At 45.9% G+C, this 27,958-nt stretch overlaps 1 protein-coding gene across 1 annotated transcript in view; it reads right to left on the minus strand.

The window, feature by feature from the left end:
* Positions 1-5,601: 5,601 nt before the first annotated feature.
* The window catches only part of plcg1 (phospholipase C, gamma 1), a 185,581-nt gene continuing 163,224 nt past the window's right edge, over positions 5,602-27,958 (minus strand). The window contains exons 28-32 of the mRNA XM_070896334.1: positions 24,869-24,983; positions 20,103-20,264; positions 19,365-19,459; positions 14,944-15,125; positions 5,602-6,102 (exon numbers count right to left, since the gene is read on the minus strand). Coding sequence (XP_070752435.1) covers positions 6,063-6,102; positions 14,944-15,125; positions 19,365-19,459; positions 20,103-20,264; positions 24,869-24,983 — 594 coding nt within the window. The 3' untranslated portion in view covers positions 5,602-6,062. The remainder of the gene's footprint in view (positions 6,103-14,943; positions 15,126-19,364; positions 19,460-20,102; positions 20,265-24,868; positions 24,984-27,958) is intronic.

Here is a 27,958-nt window from a genome sequence, read left to right on the forward strand (position 1 = left end):
TCCACGCCAAGTTTCTCTCTCTCTCTCATCTGATCTCCCTCTCCCCGCACAAGAACTACGTTTCTCATCCTGGCCTGTTTTGCACCCGCGCTCCTTCACTCAAAACCCAGCCGGGCTTTGTGCTGGCAGCCTGGACAATGTGCAGCCCCTGTGCCAACATCTGAAAGCACTTACATGGAAATGAGAGAGGACACTGGGAGGGAAAGCCGGCAAGAAATGCCAGCACACACATCTACACGGCTCGGATGAAAGGACGGAGAGACCGCACTGGGGAAATAGCAGCTGTCTGGCAACGCTTACGTGGTGGAATACTTGCTGCTTGCTGTGTAATTGTAGCGTTTCGCCCTTTCCTCCCACATTTCCATCACACGCATTTGCACAGAGCGCTGATAATCTGCGTGCAGAGCTCGCATTCCGAGTGCAAGCAGACAACACAAGAATCGCACAATAAAAACAGTGACAGCACTTATTTTTTTAATGAATACTAAAGACACACCCTGCACCCACTGTCGATTAACGAAGAGCATTTGAATCACACATGCGCCGCGCCATTTATGATCATTTGCGGAACTAAACGCGTTAAATTCCAGCCTGCTCGCCTTCATTTCCCTCCCCCTCCGCCTTTCTTGAAGGCATCCAGCCCTTGTTGGGTTCCACAGGCGCCTCATCCAAGCGACTATTCTTCAACTGCGAGCCGTGACAGTGAGCGGTTGCAGGCTATTCAACTGCGGCGGCATCACAGAGCAGCCCATTCCTGTCCTCAGTCCAGCTGGGATCAGTAAACAGCCAAATGAACCCTGGCCGATATTTTTTTCCTCCTCTCAGGGACATCGATAAATCATAGTGGCCTAGTTCAGCTGAGAAAAATCCCCAGCTGTGTTTCATAGAACGTGTGACGGCTACAAATCCAACGTAGGATTTAAAAAAAAAATTAAAACAGTCAGTGGTAATGCTAGTTACCACAACGCCAAGGAGTCCTAACGCAGTGAGGTAGCATTGATGACAATTTGAAGTGCGGATTTTAGCAAAACTGGCTAACCAGACAATCTGGAGACTGGAGTGCCGGGAGAATGAGTGGAGGATCCCACCAGTCTCTCATATTGTTGCTTCCAGAGCAAATGAGATGGCGTGGTGTGACATTTTGCAGCAACTCTTGCAAATTTCTACACGTATCACAAATTTCTACCCAGTACCACAAAAATAACTGCAGGCAGTGAAAATGCCAGACTGCAGAAACGGCAAATCGTATGTCCTACTTAATAAAACTGTTTGAAGCCTTCTTATGAATCTAATTTGAATTCCCGACTAAAAGCAACAAATAAAAAACAACCGACGGATGCTGGAAAGCTGAAAAGGAACACAAAAAACACTCGGTAGTTCATTCAACATCTGTGGAGAACACATTAGAACAGGAGAGATTAGGGGTTGATTTGACAGAGGTGTTCAAAAATTGTGAAGGGATGTGACAACAACAATTTGCATATATATAAGCGCCTTTAATGTAGTGAAACGTCCAAGGCACTTCACAAAAGTATCATGAGATAAAAAGTTTGACACCGAGGCGCATAAGTAGAAATTAGCGCCGGTTTGGTCAAAGAGGTATGTTTTAAGGTGTGTCTTGAAGGAAGAAAGAGAGATAGAGAGACGGAAAGGTTTAGGGAGGGAGTGCCAGAGCTTGGGGCCGAGGCAACAGAAGGCACTGCCACCAATATGGGAGGGTGAAAACAGTGGTCGAGGGAGTCTGGAATGAGGATACACAGGTATACGATTAAATACAAGAGATTTAGGACAGAGAACAGGAAAAAGTTTTTGTTTACACAGGGTTGCTGAAAGCACTGCCAAAGCTAGTGCTTGAAGCAGTGATCATGTTGGCATTTAAGAATTGGTTAAATGGTGGAAGGGGGAATAAAGAGATATAGGAACGGGCCAGGGACATGGGATTAGTACTGCACGTGTGGAGGATAAACACTAACAAGGACTGTTTGACCCAGCTCGTTACGTATTGTCACTTCTGTGTAAATCTAGGATGGTGAAATTGGTCTTGAGTTTCAGCAGATCAGCAAGGTCCATGTGCTCATTTTCAAATCACTCACTCCTCTTCACATTACATAGAATGTTCAGCACTGAAACAGGCCATTCACCACCAACAACAACTTGTATTTATATAGCACCTTTAATGTAGTAAAACATCCCAGAGCGCTTCACAGGAGTGTTATAAGACAAAAAATTTGACACCGAGCCGCATAAGGAGAAATTAGGGCAGGTGACCAAAAGTTTGGTCAAAGAGGTAGGTTTTAAGGATCGTCTTCAAGGAGGAAAGAGAGGTAGAGAAGCGGAGAGGTTTGGGCAGGGAGTTCCAGAGCTTAGGGCCCAGGCAACAGAAGGCACGGTTGAGCGATTATAATCAGGGATGCTCAAGAGGGCAGAATTGGAGGAGCGCAGACATCTCAGGGGGTTGTGGGGCTGGAGGAGATTCCAGAGATAGGGAGGGGAGAGGCCATGGGGGGATTTGAAAATAAGGATGAGAATTTTGAAATCGAGGCGTTGCTTAACCGAGAGCCAATGTAGGTCAGCGAGCACAGGGGTGAAGGGTGAGCATGACTTGGTGCGAATTAGGACACAGGTAGCCGAGTTTTGGATGACCTCTAGTTTACCTAGGGTAAAATGTGGGAGGCCAGCCAGGCGTGCATTGGAATAGTCAAGTCTAGAGGTAACGAAGCATAGATGAGGACTTCAGCAGCGGATTAGCTGAGGCAAGGACAGAGACGAGCAATGTTACAGAGGTGATAATCGGTGATCTTAGTTATGCCACCGATATGTGGTCTGAAGCTCATTTCAGGGTCAAATATGATGGCAAGGTTGCGAAGAATGTAGTTCAGCCTCAGACAGATATTAGGGAGAGGGATGGAGTCAGTGACTAGGGAACGCAGTTTGCGGTGGGGACCGAAAACAATGGCCAAACTAGTCTACACAGGCATTTATACTCCATACGAGCTTCCTCCCACCATTCTTCAACGAACCCTATCAGCTTATCCTTCTATTCCTTTCTCCCTCAAGTGCTTATCCAGCTTCCCCTTACATGCTATTTGCCTCAACTACTCCCCGTGGTAGCAATGCCCACATTCTAACCACTCTCTGGGTAAAGGTGCTTCTCCTGAATTTCCTATTGGATTGATTAGTGTTATATTTATGGCCCCTAGTTTTGGTTTCCCCCAGAAGTGGAAACAGATTCTCTACGTCTACCCTATCAAATTCCTTCATAATTTTAATGACCTCTATTTAATGATCCCTTGGCCTTCTCTTTTTGAGAGAAAAGAGCCTGTTAAATTTTACCTGACAGTTAGAGCCTCTCAGTTTCGGTATCATACTTACTAGTCTTTTTTGCACCTTTCCCAGTGTCTCTATATCCTTTTTATTATATGGTGACCAGAACTGTGTACAGTACTCCAAGTGTGGTCTAATCAAAGTTCGGTGCAAGTTTAACACCTGAGTAATCTTCTCCAGCCCAATGTCACAGCCAAGATGCTCTGCTCCTGTGATTCTGGATAGCTAGTCGCCCTCTGCTTCATCGCTGGGGGCTGATCGTTCAGGCACAGTTTGGCACACTTCCCCGCAAACAACTTGCCTGGCTACCTCTCTGGTTTTCCTTACAAGCCTCTTAAAATCCTCTCTCTTCGACGATGCTTTCGGTGACCTACCAATTTCCTATCTTCTGTTTCGTATTCTGTCCTCATTTCGACTTGTAAATAGCTCCGAGACATTCTTGTACATCAAGGGTGTTGTGTAAATTATAAAACGAAAGACTTGCGTATGGCGCCTTTCCCGACCTTTGGACATCCCAAAGCGCATTACAGTCAATGAAGTACTTTTGAAGTGTAGTCACTGTGGTAACGTAGGGAATGTGGCAGCCAATTTATGCACAGCAAGCTCCCACTAACAGCAATGCGATACAGACCACTGTTTTAGTAATATTGGTTCAGGGATAAATGTTGGCCTGGGAGAATCCCGCGGCTGTTCTTCAAAATAGTACCATGGGCTCCTTAACATCCACCTGGCAGGGCAGACGTGGTCTCAGTTTAACTTCACATCTAAAAGGGCAGCTCTCCTGTTTCCCCTGGCAGGAGAGTCTAGAACTAGGATGTTCCCAATGTTGGGGAAGTCCAGAACCAGAGGTCACAGTCTGAGGATAAGGGGTAAGCTATTTAGGACCGAGATGCGGAGGAACTTCTTCACCCAGAAAGTGGTGAACCTGTGGAATTCTCTACCACAGAAAGTTGTTGAGGCCAATTCACTAAATATATTCAAAAAGGAGTTAGATGAGGTCCTTACTACTAGGGGGATCAAGGGGTATGGCGAGAAAGCAGGAATGGGGTACTGAAGTTGAATGTTCAGCCATGAACTCATTGAATGGCGGTGCAGGCTAGAAGGGCCGAATGGCCTACTCCTGCACCTATTTTCTATGTTTCTATGTTTAGGAGGTATAGTCTCAAGATAAGGGGCCGGCCATTTAAGACTGAGATGAGGAGGAATTTCTTCACTCAGAAGGTTGTGAATCTTTGGAATTCTCTGCCCCAGAGGGCTGTGGATGCTCAGTCATTGAGTATATTCAAGGCTAAGATAGCTAGATTCCAAGGAATTAAGGCAGGAAAGTGGAATTGAGGTTGAAGATCAGCCATGAATTTATTGACTGGCAGAGCAGGCTCGAATGACCTGCTCCTGCTCATATGTCTTATATTCCCTCAGTACTGCACTGAAGTGACAGCCTTGATTTGATGCTCAATGCCCTGGAGTGGGACTTGACCCCACAACTTTCTGACCCAGCAGTGAAAGCGCTACCCACTGAGCCACGACAATTCAGCGGGAGGTGCTGTGCTTTGAGAGACAGGAATGATAGCCTCTGGTTCCATAGCCCCAAGACCTACACAACTCTCCCACAATGGATAGCTGGTATCAAAAGTACAGCGCTTGAACCCGGGCCCCCTGAATTACAGCACAGCACTAATGTGCTGCCACCAGAGCTATTACGCTGATTTATCAAGCAGGCTTAATAAAATTTTTATGCCTGTGACATTTAGAATTTTTTTTTACAAGAACCAGAGGTCACAGATTTAAGATCATTGGCAAAAGAACCAGAGACGAGATGAGGAGAATTTTTTTAACGCAGTGAGATGTTATGATCTGGAATGCAGAGCCTGAAAGGGAAATGGATATGTACTCGAGAAGGAAAAAAATTCAGGGCAGTGGGACTAATTGGATAGCTCTTTCAAAGAGCCGGCAAAGGCAGGATTGGCTCAATGGCCTCGTGTTGTGCTGTATCATTCTATGAACTATCTATTTGGTGTGCCTGGATGTTTCTGCATCGTGGGCATCCTGCCCAAGCCAGTCCTGAGTTTGTTACCTTGGTACCAGACCACTACCAGCAGTGACCAGATTGATCCCTGGGATATAGGGGGCTGCCCAAGAGTGGCCTGCAGAAGGTCATCTTCACCCTGTGGAGCACAAGCCCCCAATGGGCCCCGGTGAACCAGCATCCCAACGGCAGTGTCTCCTACCGACATCGGAGTCCAAATAAAGTGCACAGGACAAAATCTTACATCATGGACAAGTATTTAATAAACACGCTCTACTTCATGGTTTACTATGCCTTTGGGTGAAAAAGGCTGTTTACCCTTATATTACATTATACTAGCACAGGCACACTGTATATTTGCGGTGTTCTTTAAGTAAGAACAATTCTCACAGTTTAATAAGCAGTAGCTCATGAATGACTGACCAGGTCTCACACTTCAACAGAAAGTAATCACAGAGATAAAACAGTGGCCAGCTCCCATCTCTGCCTGCTGCAGATTTTCTTTCAAACTATTTTTGACAACACAATTAAAAAAAATGCCACTTTTTCCGAGGTTAAAACATACTTTCCTGTGAATACAAGGGTTATGAGTTCTACTGGAGAAGCTGCCTGAAGTAGGCCAGAGCAGCAAGAGTTTCCATAGAAACCAAATTGCAGCAGTCCACATCCCTAGAACTGACAGGGCATCCGCGCAGTCCATCTCCGCCAGCCTTCATCTGTTGTCTCCGCTGATCCTAGTTCTTCTCAACAATCTGAGTGAAAGAAAAGAAATGGTGTAGTCGATGGCTACTGAAGGCGGGGTGGGGAACAGATTATATGAATAAACCAGCGAAAAATAAATTTAGAACAGATACCAGACGGGTATCATCCTCACACACAGGATAGTAGTTGTCTGGAATAATCCTCCAGACAGGACGGTATGTACACCGATGCTAGACTCTTTAAAACATAGTCAGATCTTAGACTGAGAAAGCTAGAATAATATAGAGGCAATCTCTGGTGGGCTGAACAGCCTTTCTTCACCCGTGAATGTTCTTATGATCGTACCAAGGGAGTTGTCCAAATTCTAATGTCTCATACTGGAATAATATTGCAAAACTGAGTGCACATGCACACTGAATGTATATAAACACACACACATCATATATATATATATATATATCTATAAACACACATATATAAACACACATATAAAAACACAAACACACATCTATCTATCTATCTATATATATATATAAATAAATAAAAGCAGTGCACAGAATAAATATACACGGCACAGTTCTTAGATTGAATACATACACACAAAGGAATGTGGACGGCTTAATATACTAAAAAAAAAGCAGTATATAAAATGAAGTACATTGTATGGAACACACACAGATCATATGCACATCGGAGATACAGAAGACAACATATGGACTAGGTACAAACAGTATATAAATAAATGTAGCCCATCGTATAACACATATAGCAGGGTATAGAAGGGGCACTATGGAATACAAAGCACGGCAGGTATAAAAGAAATAGGTGCAATGAGTGCAGTTACTGATCAACAATAATGACAATAGAGTCTGTTTTTCTTCTGACTTTAGAAGTCATTTTGTTGAAGCAGCATGGGTGAGCAGCCTTGTATATCTATGGTTACCCAGGTTTGCTTCCATTGCTCCCTCCCCATTGTCAGCTCCAGCATCAGTTATAGGCCTTGTCCCTGGACTCTAGGGTTGCCAACCCTCCAGGATTGCCCTGGAGTCTCCAGGAATTGAAGATTAATTGCTAGGACACTGTTGTGAGCAAAAGCCTGGGAGAAAAATCATAGGGGCATTAACAAAAAAATGCAGTGGTTTTTTTCTCATTTTCTTTCAACGCTTTTATTTATTGGTTATAAAAATACTGGAAATGAAGCAAAAAGGATGTTTGAATGGGCAGTTGGAGATGAGAAATCATGTGATGAAGCCTCCTGGGATGCGCTGAACCAGAGTTGGTAACCCTTTTATTTCCACTCAAGTCAAAGGTTTTTTCTAGGTGAGCCCATGCACCAGGAGCATATGCTTAATAGTTGTGGTAAATTAATGTTCTGCTTTGCTGCTTGCAGTGCTGAGTGTGAGCCTCTGACTCAAACATTCTCCATTACAATTGAAAGGGTTGAGTTGCCGTGACAACATAACTCCCTCTCCACACAGGACGATGTCGCGATGACCTAGATGATGCAATCACATTATTGTGCTGCTTTCCAGTCCAACCATTTGTTAAAAATCACATTTTGGTTTAAAAATACGAAACTGCCTTGTCTCAATAGCTCAAGGGTATTAGAAACTTCACATTGTGCTACTGAGCCACCAAAGCTCCAAGTTCCAACCTTTGTGCTGAGTTAGCTGATCACAGCCAAAACTGGTCGATGGACAATTGACTTTAGTGCTGATAGAAGGAGGAAAACACAATGAGTCCAAGACTCCTAGTCCCAGTCACCACCAGCCTGCCAATACTCACCGCCTTGACTCACAGATTAAGGGCTCAATTTTGCGCAAGCCCGTTTTCTGGCCTATTGCCAGAGTTACGCCCGTTTTTCTAGGCCAGAAAAGCACTGGAAATATTTTGCTAAAGTTTCCCCGATAAAACGATGCCGCACTTTCATCACATGCATGCGCGACAAAAAAAGTGACGTTTTTGACGTCGTTGCAATGGACGCGCATGCGCAGTACAGCTCCGAGAGGGCAATCGGCCATTTTTAAAGAGCCAGTTGTGTGTGTGAGAACGTTGAGTGCTATGTGAGAGCATTGGAAAAATCGCATCTGCAGCAATACAAGGTGCAACGCGGTGCAAGGACCAAGAATTTCTTGCAGGATGAAGTGGAGGCACTAGTTACTGTGAATGAGACCAGCAGAGGTCACATAAAAGTTCCACCCAAAGAAATGAAGAACCGCTGGAACCAACTTGCAGACGATTACTGTGCAATGGTGACCATCCGAGATCTGGAGGCCAGTGCAAAAAGAAGTGGCAGGATCTTGGTCAAGTAGTTAGTGTAAATAATATTTTCATTTATTCAATGCAACTGCAATTGTAAATGTGACCATCTGTATATGTCCCACCCAGCAGAAAGGCACCCTCGCTAAAAAGTTATGTTTTCATTTTTGCAGAGGAAAGTGGCACACAACAAACAAGAAAAAACCCGAACAGGAGAAGGCCCGGCAAATCTGCACCCACTGACACCCTTGGAAGAGAGGGTCGCTGCTTTGATGGATCCTACCTGGAGAAAAGCAATCAGTACTGCACAAGCTGGGCCCACACTGGAGGGAGAGGGTAAGTCCTGCAAATTCCACAGTCTGGCTTTGCTAAATGTTAAGTACTGCAAGGGCTAGCCATGCTTCGGTTCATGGGGATGTCTCCGTCAGCTACGCTTCCGTTGGTGCAATGTGCTATCATTCATCGTGGTCCTTCAAATCAGCCTGCTGCCTGACCTGCGCTGTGTGAGCCTACTTATGCCACCCACCCTGCCCCCTCTTCCGCTGCTAACCATTTGTCTGTGTTCTGCTATATTTTGCAGAACTTGAGGCCGACCCTGACGATGTAGAAGAAAATTCAGACGAGGACCAGCCTGAACAGGGTAACATCTTTGAATCCAACCCTCCAGATCAAGAACATGGGAGGGAGGGGGAGGGGATGGAGCTGAATGAAGCCCCCATTGTTTTACTGACTTTGGAGGAGGTGCTGCTCATTGCGGTGACAGCCCCTTCCGTGGCTAGTGGTTTGAGTGGTGTTGGGACAATCTATTGTTTCCGAATGTCCGAGTCTGCGGGTCTCAGTGGTGTGGTGCAGCAGAGCACACCCAGGGCCCCACCCTTCCGAGGCTGCGGATCCAGTGTTGGGGTGCAGGATCTAACACATGTGGTCACATGATGTCATTGAGTGTGGAGACCACTGACCTTACCCGATCGCTCCTGGACACCATCCGTGGGGTGAGTGGTGAGGTAGCGGGACTGTCGGGAGAAGTAACAGCAATGATGGCCTACTCCTGCACCTATTTTCTATGTTTCTATGACACGAGAAATGGGAACGATGTCCTGGACCATCAGTGAGGGAATAGTGACCATGAGGGAGGGAATGTCAGAGGTAGCTGATGCGCTGTCAGTGACCATCAGGGAGGGAATGTGAGAGATAGTGCAAACACTGTCACTGAGCATGAGGGAGGGAATGTTGCAGGTAGTTGAGACAGTTTTGCTCAACATGAGGGGGGGAATGTCACAGGCAGTTGAGACACTGTCAGGGCACATGAGGGACGGCATGTTGGAGTTAGCTGCTGCAATAAGGGAACACGCCCAGACCCTGTGGCCATTGACAGAATCAACTGCCTCACCCACTCCAATCCCCAGACCAGCCTCTGAAGGGCCCCAAGCTGGGCCCTCCACATTGCCTCCTGGGCCCTCCACATTGCCGCTCCCCGCTCCACCCCCCGCCCCCCCCTTCAACAGGTGCGCACTACACGAGATCGTAGGAAGAATAAACTTGGTACCAACCCCGGAAACACTGCGCCAACGCCTGCGGGCAGGGGTGGTGGAGTCACCAAAAACGAGTGTGGCGGGCGGTCTTAGAATAAGGTAGAGGAGAGATGGGTGCAGCCTTTCTTTGCTGCTGCTGTTGTTATTATTATTGTTACTGTTGTAACTGTTCTCAAATTAAAAGTTTTTTGTAAGTGATGTAAATTTACACATTTATTAGTAAGTGATTTTAAAGTTTGTAAGTGATCGTAACTGAAAACTTTAAAGTTTGATACAAGAATCATTTTATTAAAGTTAAATACAAACTGTTTGTTAAACTTTTGAATAAAATATACTTTACATTAAAACTGAATCATTTCCATGGGATTGGGGGTAGTGTACTGACATGGATTGAGAACTGGTTGTCAGACAGGAAGCAAAGAGTAGGAGTAAATGGGTACTTTTCAGAATGGCAGGCAGTGACTAATGGGGTACCGCAAGGTTCTGTGCTGGGGCTCCAGCTGTTTACATTGTACATTAATGATTGAGACGAGGGGATTAAATGTAGTATCTCCAAATTTGCGGATGACACTAAGTTGGGTGGCAGTGTGAGCTGCGAGGAGGATGCTGTGAGGCTGCAGAGCGACTTGGATAGGTTAGGTGAGTGGGCAAATGCATGGCAGATGAAGTATAATGTGGATAAATGTGAGGTTATCCACTTTGGTGGTAAAAACAGAGAGACAGACTATTATCTGAATGGTGACAGATTAGGAAAAGGGGAGGTGCAAAGAGACCTGGGTGTCATGGTACATCAGTCATTGAAGGTTGGCATGCAGGTGCAGCAGGCGGTTAAGAAAGCAAATGGCATGTTGGCCTTCATAGCAAGGGGATTTGAGTACAGGGGCAGGGAGGTGTTGCTACAGTTATACAGGGCATTGGTGAGGCCACACCTGGAGTATTGTGTACAGTTTTGGTCTCCTAACCTGAGGAAGGACATTCTTGCTATTGAGGGAGTGCAGCGAAGGTTCACCAGACTGATTCCCGGGATGGCGGGACTGACCTATCAAGAAAGACTGGATCAACTGGGCTTATATTCACTGGAGTTCAGAAGAATGAGAGGGGACCTCATAGAAACATTTAAAATTCTGACGGGGTTAGACAGGTTAGATGCAGGAAGAATGTTCCCAATGTTGGGGAAGTCCAGAACCAGAGGTCACAGTCTAAGGATAAGGGGTAAGCCATTTAGGACCGAGATGAGGAGAAACTTCTTCACCCAGAGAGTGGTGAACCTGTGGAATTCTCTACCACAGAAAGTAGTTGAGGCCAATTCACTAAATATATTCAAAAAGGAGTTAGATGAAGTCCTTACTACTAGGGGGATCAACGGCTATGGCGAGAAAGCAGGAATGGGGTACTGAAGTTGAATGTTCAGCCATGAACTCATTGAATGGCGGTGCAGGCTAGAAGGGCCGAATGGCCTACTCCTGCACCTATTTTCTATGTTTCTATTATTTGTTCGATTATTAAAACTTCCCCTCTCCTCCCCCCCAACTAACTGCAGTCTTGTGACTTCTCCCCTTCACTCTCCCCACCACCCCCCTCCCGCCGCTCTGCTCCCCCCCCCCCCCCAAACCCATTGCAGTCTTCAGAAGCCTCCCGATCGGCACCTCGCCCCCGGGTTTAGTGCAGAAGGCTTCCGATTGGCACCTCGCTCCCCGGGCTCAGTGCATATGCCTTCTGATCGGTCAGCATCTCCGTCTCTATTCCCCCCCCCACCCTCCCGGGATTGTTTTCCAGCCAAGCCCCAAGCACCTGTGTCCGGGCGCGGAGTCGATTCTGCCGGCCAAAGCTACGATCCTCCAGCCCTTCTTGAAGACGTTCGGTGGTGGCGTGTGAGTTGGAAAAAAAATGAAAACTTCTGAAATCTAAAAAACTTCCATTTACTACGTTGACAGGTACAAAAAATTGAACTTTATTATTGATTTTTTTTTTTAAAGAGTGTTCTGGACTCCCTCCAAAATCTTCGATTAAAAATAATGGCTTCGTTTAGCGCCGATTTGTCAATGTGCGCTGCTTTCTGCTAACTTACCAGAAGGTTTTTCGGGAGTGGCCAGATACGCTGACCTAGGAGGAATAACTTCTGGCTAAACTGCGAAAAATTATGAAAACCGGCGCAGACATTACGTCAAAAAAAACCTCACCTAGAAAAATCATAATTAACTGCAGATCGCAGGGGGAAACTTTGAAAAAAATAAATACACCAGAAAAAATGGCGCAAATGACCCGGGAAAATTGAGCCCTAAGAATGTTGGAGAATATATGTATATATATATTATTCCAGTATGAGAGATTAGAATTTGTACAACGCCCTTGGTACGAACATAAGAACATTCAAGGGAGGTGAGATTGACTGCCGTTGACATCAAGGCAGCATTTGACTGAGTGTGGCACCAAGGAGCCTGAGTAAAACTGAAGTCAATGGGAACCAGGGGAAAACTTTCCAGTGGCTGAAGCACAAAGGAAGATGGTTGTGATGGTTGGAGGTCAATAATCACAGGCCCAGGTCATCGCTGCAGGAGTTCCTCATGGCAATGTCCAAGGCCCAACCATCTTCAGCTGCTTCATTCATGACCTTCCCTCCATCATAAGGTCAGAGGTGGGGATGTTCGCTGATTGCACAGTGTTCAGTTGCATTCGCAATTCCTCAGATAATGGAGCAGTCCATGCCCACATGCAGCAAGATCTAGACGACATTCAGGCTTGGGCTGATAAGTGGCAAGTTACATTCACGCCACACAAGTGCCAGGCAATGACCATCTCCAACAAGCGAGAATCTAACCACCGCATTCAATGGCATTACCATCGCCGAATCCCCCACCATCAACATCCTGGGGGCCACCATTGACCAGAACCTTAACTGAACCAGCCACATAAATACTGTAGCAACAAGAGCAGATCAGAGGCTGAGTATTTTGCAATTAGTGTCTCCCCAAGGACTTTCCACCATCTACAAGGCACAAGTCAGGAGTGTGGTGGAATACTCTCCACTTGCCTGGATGAGTGCAGCACCAACAACACTCACGAAGCTCGAAACCATCCAGGACAAAGCAGCCCGCTTGATTGGCACTTCATCCACCTCCTTAAAACATTCACTCCCTCCATCACAGGCTTGCAGTGTGTACCATCTACAAGATGCACTGCAGCAACTTGCCAAGGCTTCTTCGGCAGCACCTCCCAAACCCGCGACCTCTACTGCCTAGAAGGACAAGGGCAGCAGGCACATGGGTACACCACCATCTCCACATTCACCTCGAAGTCACACACCATCCTGACTTGGAAATATATCGCCGTTCCTTCATCGTCGCTGGGTCACAATCCTGGAACTCCCTCCCTAGCAGCACTATGGGAGTACAGTCACCACTGCAACGGTACAAGAAGGCGGCTCACCACTATCTTCTCAAGGGCAATTAGGAATGGGCAATAAATGCTGGCCTTGCCAGCGACGGCCACATCCCATGAACGAATAAAAAAGAAAAGAATGGGCACTTTGGCAACGTGCTGATGGGCGACTGGGTCCAATCAAACTGGATCCTAATAGGAGTCACTGATGTTTGGGGTAGAAGCTGAACCACATTGGGCAAGATCACAAGGATGCTGCAGCAGGGGTTTGGCATGGCTCAGTCAGAGCTCAGTTAACATTGAGGGCCATTACTGAACTGAGGCAGCTTGACGATTTCCCCCCCAACCCCATCACCATCTTTTGATAGTACCTCTTTAGTCACACTCTATCTGATTATCCCGACTGTTCAAAGAACTGGGTTCAGCGACTTGCCGGTAAAAAACTGTGGAAGATTTTTGTGATCCTATTATTCTCTATTCCAAAGAAGTGTTCAGAATTATGAGGGGGTTTGAGAGAGTAGATAGGGAGAAACTGTTTCCACTGGCAGAAGAATACATAGATTTATGACAATTGGCAAAAGAACCTGACAGGTGACGAGAGTTTTTTTTTTTAAACACAGCGAGCTAAGATCTGGACTGCGCTGCCTGAAAGGGTGATGGAAGCAGATTCAATAATAACTTTCAAAAGGGAATTGGATAAATACTTGAAAGGAAAAGTTTGCAGGGCAATGGGGAAAGAGTGGGGGGAATGGGACTAATTGGATGGGCCTTTCAAAGAGCCGGCACAGGCACGATGGGCCGAATGGCCTCCTTCTGTGCTGTATGATTCTATGCTATTTGCACCAGATTAGTAATATTGGCCCAGAAATCCCGGTTTCTTCTACCCGCGGGCATTCAACTAAAAATAGGACAGAAGATGCGCACCTACCTTTTGGTCAAATGTGCGCCAGAGATCCTGGAGTCGAGGCCACCTCTTCTTGCGCAATGGAGCGCGTTCACGTTGGGACGTGCGTCGGCCTGGAGCTGGAGTCACATGGCTCTGGGCAGCCAATCAGGTGTAGTATATTCACATTTATAGCAATGGGAACTCCGTAAGTTGGAGTTCCCATTATTATGAATGAGAAACAGCCCCCAAAACACTAATATGCAATAATAAAAGATAGAAAACATGCACAACATATTTTTATTAATTTAAATTAAAGTTATTTATGTAGTTAAAAAAATACATATTTTTCTGATTTTTAAAAACGTTTTTTTAATTATGGTTTAAAATGAACTTACTGTAGTGGGGAGGGTTTTTAACAATAACATATGTTTTTAAAATTTCATTTTACAATGTTTTTGTGTGTTTTAAAACTCTTACGCCTGTAAAATTTTATCAAGCACAAGAGTTATGAGGACATTTGCTGGGCAAGATATGCGTAAATCCAGCAATCATTCCCAGGCAAATGTCCTTGCTCCCGAGATATGGAAGATCAGTCAAGCCAGAAACTTGACAGATTGGAAAAAACGGTTTTCAGTGCATGCGCATTGTGAGCTGAAAATCGGCTTTGCCGATGCCTTCCGAGGTCCGTAGAAACTGCGTACGGACCCACGGAGGCCGGGATTTCTGGGCCAGTGTGTTGCGTCTTCACCACCATTTTGACAGGGCCTCAGGCAGCTGAATTGAGTTAGTTCTCTTCCTGGGATTATTGCTGCGTTTCTAATTGAAGCAAGCTTTACCTCCTCTCTCTTGTCTCCGCCTGCTCCAGCTGCTGTTCTTGGAAAAGCCGCAGGTCCTCTTGCTGGTACCGGGCATCGAACGAGCCCTCCCTGCCCCTGTAGGCCAGCAGCTGGCTGCAATGGTCAGCATTGCGCTCCCGGAGGGACGGATTCGAAGCACACAGAACGGTGTCACCATTTTCCTGGGTGTAGAGAACAGTCGTTAAAATTAATGAGGGGAATGGGCCAGAGGACAAAGGGCACGTTAGACAGAGAGGGAGCACAGAAGGAGTAAATAGAACTGTAGATTTGTACAGCACAGAAGGAGGCCATTCAGCCCATAGTGCCCATCCTGTGGCTCTTTGAAAGAGGTATCCAATTAGTCCCACTCCCCTGTTCTTTCCTCATAGCCATGCAAATCTTTTACTTTTTAAGTAGAGATCCGGTTCCCCATTGAAAGTCACAATTTTAAAAATTCATTCACGGGATGTGGGCTTCACTGGCATTTATTGCCCACCCTTACTTGGCCTTGAGAAGGTGGTGGTGAGCCACCTTCTTGAACCGCTGCTGTCCGTGTGGTGAGTATACTTCTTTGTAGCGGTCTGGTGCAACTGAGTGGCTCGCTCGGCCATTTCAGAGGGTAGTTAAGAGTCAACCACGTTGCTGTGGGTCTGGAGTCACGTGTAGACCAGACTCAGGTGAGGACGGCAGATTTCCTTCTCTAAAGGACATTAGTGAACCAGATGGGTTTTTATGACAATCCGGCAGTTTCATAGTCACCACTAACACTAGATTTCTATTCTGTTAATTTAACTAACGGAATTTAAATTCCCCAGCTGCGGTGATGGGATTTGGACACAGGTCTCTGGATCATTAGTCCAGACCTTTGGATTACTAGACCAATAACATATCCACTATGCTACTGTTCCTCAGGGCCCAGCATATCCTTCACTCTACCACTACCATCAAGCCAGGGGACCAACTCTGGTTCAATGAGGAGTGCAGAAGGGCATGCCAGGAGCAGCACCAGGCATACCTAAAAATGAGGTGCCAACCTGGGGAAGCTGCAACACAGGATGACATGCATGCTAAACAGCGGAAACAGCATGCTACAGACAGGGCTAAGCAATCCCGCAATCAACAGATCAAATCAAATCTCTGCAGTCCTGCTACATCCAGTTGTGAATGCTGGTGGATAATTAAGCAGCTAACGGGAGGAGGAGGCTCCCAGAATCTCCCCATCCTCAATGATGATTTTTATTCCCAATTTATTTAATTGAATTTAAATTCCCCAGCTGCCTATGCTGGGATCTGAACTCATGACTAGACCCTTGGCCCAGCCTCTGGATTACAAGCCCAGTAACATAACCACTTTGCTACTGTAACCCTAATTGGGCAGCGCATTCCAGATCATAACAACTTGTTTTCACCCACCCCGCAAATATCGGGCCTTTATTTTTCTCAGAGTGCTGCGATACACAAGACCGCCCTGCAGTCAATTATTTGCGGTCCGATTTACATCCCTCACCAGGAGGAATTTGTGAGCGTTGAGTTGGATTTTCCCTGCAGCACTGCAAGAAGCAGAAGGAACATAATTGAAACATAGAAAATAGGTGCAGGAGTAGGCCATTCGGCCCTTCAAGCCTGCACCACCATTCAATAAGATCATGGCTGATCATTCACCTCAGTACCCATTTCCTGATTTCTCTCCATACCCCTTGATCCCTTTAGCCGTAAGAGCCATATCCAACTCCCTCTTGAATATATCTAACGAACTGGCATCCACAACTCTCTGCAGAAGAGAATTCCACAGGTTAACAACTCTCTGAGTGAAGAAATTTCTCTTCATCTCAGTCCTAAATGGCTTACCCCTTATCCTTAGACTGTGACCCCTGGTTCTGGACTTCCCCAACATCAGGAATATTCTTCCTGCATCTAGCCTGTCCAGTCTCGTCAGAATTTTATTTGTTTCTATGAGATCCCCTCGGATTCTTCTAAACTCCAGTGAATATAGGTCCAGTCGATCCAGTCTCTCCTCATATGTCAGTCCTGCCATCCCGGGAATCAGTCTGGTGAACCTTCACTGCACTCCCTCAATAGCAAGAACGTCCTTCCTCAGATTAGGAGACCAAAACTGAACACAATATTCCAAGTGAGGCCTCACCAAGGCCCTGTACAGCTGCAGCAAGACCTCCCTGCTCCTATACTCAAATCTCCTAGCTATGAAGGCCAACATGCCATTTGCCTTCTTCACCGCCTGCTGCACCTGCATGCCAACTTTCAATGACTGATGCACCATGACACCCAGGTCTCGTTGCACCTCCCCTTTTCCTAATCTGCCACCATTCAGATAATATTCTGCCTTCGTGTTTTTGCCACCAAAGTGAATAACCTCACATTTATCCACATTATACTGCATCTGCCATGCATTTGCCCACTCACCTAACCTGTTCAAGTCACCCTGCAGCCTCTTAGCGTCCTCCTCGCAGCTCACACTGCCACCCAGCTTAGTGTCATCTGCAAACTTGGAGATATTACTCTCAATTCCTTCATCTAAATCATCGATATATATTGTAAATAGCTGGGGTCCCAGCACTGAGCCCTGCGGCACCCCACTAGTCACTGCCTGCCATTCTGAAAAGGACCTGTTTATCCCGACTATCTGCTTCCTGTCTGCCAACCAGTTCTCTATCCACGTCAATTACCCCCAATACCATGTGCTTTAATTTTGCACACCAATCTCTTGTGTGGGACCTTGTCAAAAGCCTTTTGAAAGTCCAAATACACCACATCTACTGGTTCTCCCTTGTCCACTCTATTAGTTACATCCGCAAAAAATTCAAGCATGATTTCCCTTTCATAAATCCATGCTGACTTGGACCGATCCTGTCACTGCTTTCCAAATGTGCTGCTATTTCATCTTTAATAATTGATTCCAACATTTTCCCCACTACTGATGTCAGGCTAACCGGTCTATAATTCCCTGTTTTCTCTCTCCCTCCTTTTTTAAAAAGTGGTGTTGCATTAGCTGCCCTCCAGTCCATAGGAACTGATCCAGAGTCGATAGACTGTTGGAAAATGATCACCAATGCATCCACTATTTCTACAGCCAATTCCTTAAGTATTCTGGGATGCAGACTATCAGGCCCTGGGGATTTATCGGCCTTCAAGCCCATCAATTTCCCTAACACAATTTCCTTCAGTTCCTCCTTCTCGCTAGAACCTCTGTCCCCTAGTATTTCCGGAACGTTATTTGTGTCTTCCTTCGTGAAGACAGAACCAAAGTATTTGTTCAATTGGTCTGCCATTTCTTTGTTCTCCATTATAAATTCACCTGATTCTGACTGCAAGGGACCTACATTTGTCTTCACTAATCTTTTTCTCTTCACATATCTATAGGAGCTTTTGCAGTCAGTTTTAATGTTCCCAGCAAGCTTCCTCTCATACTCTATTTCCCCCCTCCTAATTAAACCCTTTGTCCTCCTCTGCTGAATTCTAAATTTCTCCCAGTCCTCAGGTTTGCTGCCTTTTCTGGCCAATTTATGTGCCTTTTCCTTGGATTTAACACTATCCCTAATTTTCCTTGTTAGCCATGGCTGAGCCACCTTCTCCGTTTTATTTTTACTCCAGACAGGGATGTACAATTGTTGAAGTTCATCCATGTGCTCTTTAAATGTTTGCCATTGCCTATCCACTGTCAACCCTTTAAGTATCATTCCCCAGTTTATTCTAGCCAATTCATGTCACATACCATCGAAGTTACCGTTCCTTAAGTTCAGGACCCTAGTCGCTGAATTAACTATGTCGCTCTCCATCTTAATAAAGAATTCTATCATATTATGGTCACTCTCCCCCAAGGGGCCTCATTGTTCCTGTGATATCGTGAGTTAGATTTTCCATAACTCAGCACCATCTGAAGCTGGGGTTGTTCTCCTTAGAGCAGAGAAAGTTGAAAGGATATTTGATGGAGGGGTCGAGACAGAGCAGATAGAGAGAAACTGCTCCCATTGGCAGAAGGGTCGAGAACCAGAGGACACTGGTTTAAGGTGATTGTCAAAAGAACCAAGGGCGACATAAGAAAAAAACATTTTATGCAGCGACTGGTTAGGATCTGGAATGCACTGCCTGAAAGGGTGGTGGAGGCAGATTCAATTGTGGCTTTCAAAAGGGAATTGGATAAGTACCTGAAGGAAAACATTTTGCAGGGCTATGGGGAAAGGGCAGGGGAGTGGGACTGGCTGAAGTGCTCTTGCAGAGAGCCGGCACAGGCTCGATGGGCCGAATGGTTTTTTTCTGTGCTGTAATCATTTTATGATTCTATGATCTCATTCAGCATATAAGCAGATTGGGTAATTGATCAAAAATGTATCCTTATACTGGGTGAACCACAGCGCCCCCATTTTACATTGGATAAACCAAGTTGAATTGCAAGTCTGTTCTACCTTAATCATTGATTCCAAGACTTCTAGGTGGATCATCAATGCCGCCAATTCCAGGTCCTCACTGTAGCTGTTCTTCAAAGGCACGGATCGGTAACCTGTGACAACATGGGAGACAATGGCAAAAAAGTTAGAAAGGAAATAGCACTAAGGATAGGAGGGGAACACGAGGACAGGCAATGGGACAACACAGGTCATCATTATAGGCAGTCCCTCGAAATCAAGATTTGTTTCCACTCTATAAGTGAGTTCTCAGGTGGCTGTACAGTCCAATACGGGAATTACAGGCTCTGTCACAGGTGAGGCAGGCAGTGGTTGAAGGAAAGGGTGGGTGGGGAGTCTGGTTTGCTGCACGCTCCTTCTGCTGCCTGTGCTTGATTTCTGCATGCTCCCGGCGTCGAGACTCGAGGTGCTCAGCGCCCTCCCGGATGCTCTGCCTCCACTTAGGGCGGTCTTTGGTCAGGGATTCCCAGGGGGACGAAACCACTTGGGAATGGCCAGTGAAGCAACTCAGGGAGTGAGGAAACAACACAAGGGACGATGGGTGTTCAAAGAAAACGAGACGAACAATGACGACGGTGAGACAACAGGGGGCGCGGGGCGGCTGAACATCACAAGGGATGGTCACCAAAATAACACGGGGAACAGGTGTCAAAAAGAGGACAGCAGTGAACCAGCACAAGGGACCGACGTTAAACAGCATGAGGGATGGGGAGAGGAGAAATAACTTTTTTTTTTTACCTGTCCTTATGGCTTTGACAGGGAAAGTTGCTTCTGCCAGAAAGTTCTGGTCGCTGAACACATCCTCCTCATAGACAACAAATCGCAAGAAGCTGAAGTCAGGGTTGTTGATGTTTATAGAAAATGGTTTTGCCGTCCAGGTGGGGTTTAATCCATTCACCGCTATAAAGGAATATCAAAACCTTTATTTTCTACACTATTTGACGCAAAGGAATTTTAGGAACCGCAAAAGGCTCAGCTCACTGAGCCCAGCATGTTCAATTCTGTCCTCTTGCGCAACCTCGATTTCCATCGCTCCACCATTGCCGGCCATGCTTATAGCTCCCTTGGCCCCAAGCTCTGGAATACCCTCCCTAAACCTTTCTCTCCTCCTTTAAGATGCTATTTAAAACCTACTTTTTTTTTAACCAAGCTTTTGGTCACCTGTCCTAATATATCCTTATGTAACTCGGTATCAAATATTGTTTGTTAACGCTCCTGTGACACACCTTGAGACGTTTTACTACATTAAAGGCGCTATATAAATACAATACAAGTTGTTGTTCACTAGTAATACTGAACCACCATATTCAATTATAATAAGCTTCACTCTGGATTCAGAATTTTTTTTTATTTCTCCTACTTTCTTGGTCATTTTATTTTCTGCCCTCCTCTTTGGTAGATATCGACTCCTTGTTGGGATGAGCCTCTAAGGAGTTTAACTATTCTCCAGTACCTCAAATGGTTGTTCTTCGTGGGTATGTCTAGATGGTGACTGACAGCAGCCTATTAACCTTGTGAAAGGGTATCACAGCTTAGCCCAATTCATAGAATCATAGAAATTTACAGCACGGAAGGAGGCCATTTCAACCTATTGTGTCCGCGCCGGCCGGCAAACAGCTATCCAGCCTAATCCCACTTTCCAGCTCTTGGTCTGTAGCCCTGCAGCACTTTAAGTGCACATCCAAGCACCCCTTAAATGTGGTGAGGGTTGCTGCCTCTATCACCCTTTCAGGCAGTGAGTTCCAGACCTCCACCATCCTCTGGGTGAAGACATTTCTCCATATATCTCCTCTAAACCTCTTACTAATTACTTTAAATCGATGTCCCCTAGTTGTTGACCCCTCTGCCAAGGGAAACAGGTCCTTCCTATCCACTCTGTCTAGGCCCCTCATAATTTTATATATCTCAATACGATCACCCCTCAGCCTCCTCTGTTCCAAGGAAAGCAACCCCAATCTTTCCTCATAGCTAACATTTTTCCAGACCAGGTAACATCCTCGTAAATCTCCTCTGTACCCTCTCCAGTGCAATCACATATTTCCTGTAATGAGGTGACCAGAACTGCACATAGTATTCTAACTGTGGCCTTACTAGTGTTTTGATAGAGTTGAAACATAACCTCCCTGTTTTTGTATCCTATGCCTCGACTAATAAGGGCAAGTATTCCGTATGCCTTCTTAACCACCTTATCTACCTGGTGTGCTACCTTCAGGGATCTGTGGACATGCATTCCAGGTCCCTTTGTTCCTCTACACTTCTCAGTGTCCTACCATTTAGTGTGTATCCCCTTGCCTTGTTAGCCCTCCCAAATGCATTACCTCACACTTCTCCGGATTGAATTCCATTTGCCATTGTTCTGCCCACCTGACCTGATATCCTCCTGCAGTCTGCAGTTTTCTTCTTCTTCATTATCAACCAATCAGCCTATTTTAGTATCACCTGCAAACTTCTTAATCATAACCCCTACATTCAAGTCCAAATCATTAATATATACCACAAAAAGCAAGGGACCTAGTACTGAGCCTTGCGGAACCCCACTGGAAACATCCTTCCAGTCACAAAAACACCCATCAACCATTACCCTTTGCTTCCTGCCTCTGAGCCAATTTTGGATCCAACTTGTTACTTTGCCCTGGATCAAATGGGCTTTTACTTTTGTAACCAGTCTGTCATGTGGGACCTTATCAAAAGCTTTGCTAAAATCCATATACACCACATCAGACACACTACCCTCATCGACCCTCCGTGTTATCTCTTCAAAAAATTCAATCAAGTTAGTCAGACACGATCTACCCCTAACAAATCCATGCTGGCTGTCCTTGATTAATCTATGTTTTTCTAAATGAAGGTTTATCCTGTCCCACAGAATTTTTTCTAATAATTTTCCCACCACTGAAGTTAGTCTGACTGGCCTGTAATTATTGGTCTAACCCTTTCTCCCCTTTTAAACAACAGTACAACACCTGTAGCCAGAGACGATTGGAAAATTGCTACTTCCTCCTTTGCTTCTCTTAACAGCCTGGGATACATTTCGTCCAGGCCTAGGGATTTATCCACTTTCAAAGCTGCTAAGCCTCTTAATACTTCCTCTCTCACTATGTTTATTTCATTTACTATTTCACACTCCTCCTCCATGATTGCAAAGTCTACATCGCCCCTCTCTTTTGTGAAAACAGATGCAAAGTATTCATTCAGATCCATACCCATGTCTTCTGTCTCCACACACAGATGACCTTTTTTGTCTCTAATAGGCCCCACTCTTTCTCTAGTTATCCTCTTGCTCTTAATGTATTTATAAAACATATTTGGGTTTTCCTTGATTTTACTTGCCAATATTTTTTCATGCTCTCTCTTTGCTTTCCTCATGTCCTTTTTAATTGCACCCCCATATTTTCTATACTCTAGATTTTCTGTTGTATTGAGCCCACGGTATCTGTCATAAGCCTCCCTTTTTTTCTTCAACCTACCCTATATGTCCCTTGACATCCAGGGGGCTCTAGATTTGTTAGCCCCACCCTTTTTCTTTAAGGGTACATATGTGCTCTGTACACTCAGGATCTCCTCCTTGAATGCCTCCCACTGCTCTGACATTGATTTACCGTCAAGTAACTGTTTCCAGTCCACTTTGGCCAAATCCCATCTCAGCTCAGCAAAATTGGCTTTGCCCCAATTGAGAACTTTTGTTCCTGATTTATCTTTGTCCTTTTCCATAACTACCCTAAAGCTAACTGAATTATGATCACTCGCACCAAGATGCTGTCCCACTGATACCCCTTCCACCTGCCCAACTTCATTCCCCAAAACCAAGTCCAGAACCGCCTGTCTTCGTCTGACGTACACACACAAATTTTCCAGCATGAGACTCGGCAATGTTCCCTCAAAAATGTTGTTGTGCGCGGCTAGTTCTTTCAATGCAGGTATTTGACAGCTTGTGGACAGCCCGCATGGTACCTGCAAGTTTGCTGCATACCGGCACACACGCACAGGTTAGAGGGAACATTAGACGATGGATAACAATTGGAGGCATGGACCCGGCCAATTTCTCCTCTTTAACCCAAGGGGCATTGAGGATAACTCCTTATCAAAATCCTGGGTGAAATCTAGTAACTCAGCACAAACTGGGGATCGAACCTGTAACCTTCGTGGTCTGAGTGGTCCATCAGGGCATACCATATGAGGGCAAGTCCTTTGCAGGTTTAGATTTATGTTTCAACATATCAGCCCAGGCTCAGCGGAAGCAATCTCATGCCTTGAGTCAAAAGGTTATGGGTTCAAAACTCATCCTAGGTTTAGGGAGGATGCTCCAGAGCTTGGGGGCCCAGGCAACAGAAGGCACGGCCACCAATGGCTGAGCGATTATAATCAGGGATGCTCAAGAGGGCAGAATTGGAGGAGCGCAGATATCACGGGGGTGGGGCGATGGTTGATATGTTAAATCTACAAAGGACTTGTTCTAATATGGTACATAACAGTGACTACATATCCCAAAATACTTCATCGACTATGACGTGCTTTGGGACGTTCTGAGGATGTGAAAGACGTTATATAACTACGAGTTCTCCAGGCAGTGGGCGGTCGAGGGGGTCATTCAGCCCGACTGCCAGCCTCTCTTCCGCGGTTACGTTCGAGCCAGGGTGCCCCTGGAGATGGAGCACGCGGTGTCCACCAGTACGCGAGAGGTGAGCGCCGGAGGGACTGGAGTGTATCATCACCCCTGGCAACCAAATTTTAATTTGATTTAAGGTTTCGTTAAAGTTTAAAATTGTTAATGTTTGGGTTCTAGTGCCCTTGCCAAAAAGGGGGCATTTGATTTAAGTTTTCAACAAAATGGTTATAAATACGAGTTCTTTCTCTTATTGCAAAAGATTATTTCAAGTGTCCTACGCTCATGTAGAAAGCAATGCCAGGCAATGCTATTTGATCTGTCTCATTAAAATTGTGCTCATGAAATGACATGCCAGCAACGTTCCCTGTAAGCTGCACGGCTGAACGGCTCTCTGCCGGGACCGGCTTTTCTAATGTTAAATATTGTGCAAACGTGAAACTCTGACTGGGTCGTGCAGCTCCTTAAAGGGGCCGTGCCCCCCCACCCCCACCCCCACCCCCCCCCCCCTCCCCCCCAAAATTAGGGGGGACATTGCATCCCAGCACTTCCTGTAACATTGGAGCTATGAAAGTTGATTGGAAGGCCCCAACAGATTGTCCAACAGACAACTGCAGGGGCACGGTTTTACAGCAATGCCCTCTACATGTGTAACCATAATCCAGGACTAACTATAGAACGGAACTCGAGGGAACGGCAGCCTTGCCTTTGTGTGCTGTTACTTGAAATCTGAAAGTGCAGCTGGTGAGACTGTTCGGAAAGAGATCCACAATAGCAGCGACACCACAGACAGGGAAATAATTGGCGAAAATGTGACACCAGTGTCATTGCGGAAGTTACCACAGGAACTGGGGCAGGGCCTCGGCTGTCCCAGGATTAGATTTAAGAAAGACATTCTTACCTACGATCTCAGTCTTGTATTTGCAGTTATCGTAGTCGGCTCCACAGACCTCGACCTCTACAAATGGACAGGTGATGCCTCTTCCATTCTTAGGCAAGTGACGAGCCCCCAAGACCTGGTGAAAATGATTTTAAGGGGGGGTAAAAAAGTTAACCACCTCTTGCACCTCTGTCACACAGTGACTTGTTTCTCCAAACAACTTGCGCGCGCACCTCCAATACTGAGGTCCCCCGACCCTGATGTATTTCAGGTCTCGAGCGTATCCATTAACTGTCATGGGCACACACTTAAGAGTTGCCACCTTCCGTCAAGTCCAAATCAGACAGGGGCAAAGAGTGGAATCATTGCAAGGTAAGTGTTGTGGCGCACTGCAACACATTCCAGGAATTTCTACACTCATCACATACATTCATCGGGCTGGAAATTGCAGTCAGAGGCTTTCCGCGGGCAAATACCTCTGAACCGCGTGCAAAGTACACACCTACCTGGTGCCTCCGGACCTTCGAAGACTCGCGCTCCTGGGTTTGCAGGCTAGGCCTGTGTAAAGGCCCACGTATCCCAGGGACGCAGGCGGTTCACAAGCATCCCTGGGATCACATGGGCCAGCCCAACCAATCACAAAGGGGGGGATTCCCATTATGCTTATGGGGATTCCATTTACACACAGAATCCCCATAAGCATAATAGGAATCCCCTGAAAAATACATGTCTCAGCACTTAAATAAAAATAAATGATCACAGGTTCAAAAGGAATTAAAATACAATTTAAACATTCAAAACAAAAATTTAATTTTTTGAAAAATAAATGTAAACATTTTTCAAGGGGCCAAAAATAATCTAAACTAACTTTAAAGGTTTTTGTATGATTAAATCATTAAAAAAAAATCTATTTTAATATTTATTTAAACCCTTACGGTGGTAAAAGGAGGCCTTACGTCTGCTTTTACCAGGAGTAAGGGTTTTGTGGGCATTCGCTGGACAGATAGCTCAAAACTCTGCCAACGAATCCATGCGGATTCGTACAATCTGTCAAGCTGAAACTTGACAGATCGCAAGTTCTGGGTTTTCGCGCAAGTGCATTGCATGCAGATCCTCAGAACTTGCGCGGCACTTACAACCACGTACGCTATGTGTACACAGTCTTAGGCCCTGGAAAATCCGGGCCATTATCTTCCAAGGCCACATGGTTACCTCCAGGATCGGGCCAAGGTTCCATCCTTGGCCCCCGCCACCTATATCTCATTGAACTGTTGCCACTTGGTGACGGGATCCATAAGCACGGGGTCAGCTTCTATATGTATGCTGGTGATAGCCAGCTTTATCATTCCACCACCACCCTCAAAATCTGCACTGTTACTACGCTGCTCGACACCAAGTTGTGGATGAGCCAGAACTTTCAGTAACTTAACATTGGCAACACTGAACCCATCTGGTTCTGATTCTGCTGGAGGCACTGTACCTTACCCTGCGATTCAACCCCCCCCCCCTTCCTGGCTGCTTACCCAGGCTGAGACTGATGGTGTGCGATCTGAACGATGCTTCAAAATCCACCGTCAAAACCTTCTATTTCCAGCTCCGTAATACTGCCTGCCTCCAGCCCTACCCTCATCCACAACTTCTCCAACTATCTCTACGCTGGCCTTCTGCGATCCATCGCACATTAACACCAAGTCGCCCAACAGCACTGCGGGAGCACCCCCACCACACGGACTGCAGAGGTTCAAGGCGGTGGCTCACCACCACCACCTTCCCAAAGGCAATTCGGAATGGGCAGTAAACGCTGGCCTTGCCAGCGATGCCCACGTCCCGTGAACGAATTTCTAAAAACACCGCTTATATCCCGCTTGCACCTCTGTACAGTGGCTCCCCATCCCCCACAGAGATGACTTCAAACCAAAATCACCTTCCCACCCGCCCTCCGCAATCTCCTCCAGTCCAACATCCTAATTCACACTTTCTGGCTGCGCAGGTCACCATCATTCATGTTGATGCTGTTCAATTTCCATGAAGAAATGATCTGTGCACTCAGTGTAAGTTGTTGGGACAGCAGCTTACTTTTAACTCAAGTGGTAGTCGCGCCAGCGAAAGCGAGGAGAAATTAACAGGAAAAGAATCAACAGCAACATCTGATGGTCACTTTGTATATTTTATTAAACCAAAAGGAAGGTAGAGTTTGAATTCCCGTTGGCCACACTTAAACCAGATGGACCCAGATAGGGACCCGTCAGACAATCAGCTACTTAGCAAGAATTCTCAAACCCAAAAGCTGTAATATTGCATCTTTTGTTTTTAACATTGGCATAAGTTCTGATTAGTTCCAAGTATTCACAAGGGGGAAATCAGCAACATGCCCTCCTTAAATAGTGATAACTTACGTAGCATTAATGACTTCGATATAAATGAGACAGAAATCCTAGACAGACTAAAAAAGCCCAAAACAAAGCAATCCATAGGGACAGATTATCTCAGAGGGCTCAGAGAGACAGCAATGTGATAACGACCATATAATCTGTTGCAGGTGTTATGTTCAGAATAACTCCACAAGACTGTATGCTTGGTCTCTTTAATGTAACTCCAGGGTGAGGAAGCAGCATGGTAGGCTGCCTTTTATACCTGCTTGCCCAGGGTGTGCAGGTGACCCTTGGGTCTCCCACATGTGCGCCCCCTGGTGGCAAGCCTTACACATTGGTGAAGTTTACATACATAACAGCAGGGATTTTGGTTGCAGGATAAATATTGGCTAGGGCACAGGGGAGAACTCCCCTGCTCTTCTTCAAAATAGTGCCGTGGATTCTTTTACGTCCATGTGAGAGAGCAGATGGGGCCTCGGTTAAATGGCGCATCCAAAAGACGGCACCTCCAACAGTGCAGCACTCCCCCAGTATTGCACTGGGAGTGTCGGCCTAGATTTTGTGCTTAAGTGTTCAGGCCAACTTTTATCCCTCCACTAAGACCTAAAACAGATGATCCGGTCATTTATTCCATTGCTGTTTGTGGGAGTTTGCTGTGCGCAAATTGGTTACTGCATTTCCTACATTACAACAGTGACTGCACTTCAAAAGTACTTAATTGGCTGTAAAGCGCTTTGGG

The sequence above is a fragment of the Pristiophorus japonicus genome, chromosome 12, assembly GCF_044704955.1.
Source record: "Pristiophorus japonicus isolate sPriJap1 chromosome 12, sPriJap1.hap1, whole genome shotgun sequence".
Classification (NCBI taxonomy): Eukaryota; Metazoa; Chordata; class Chondrichthyes; family Pristiophoridae; genus Pristiophorus; species Pristiophorus japonicus.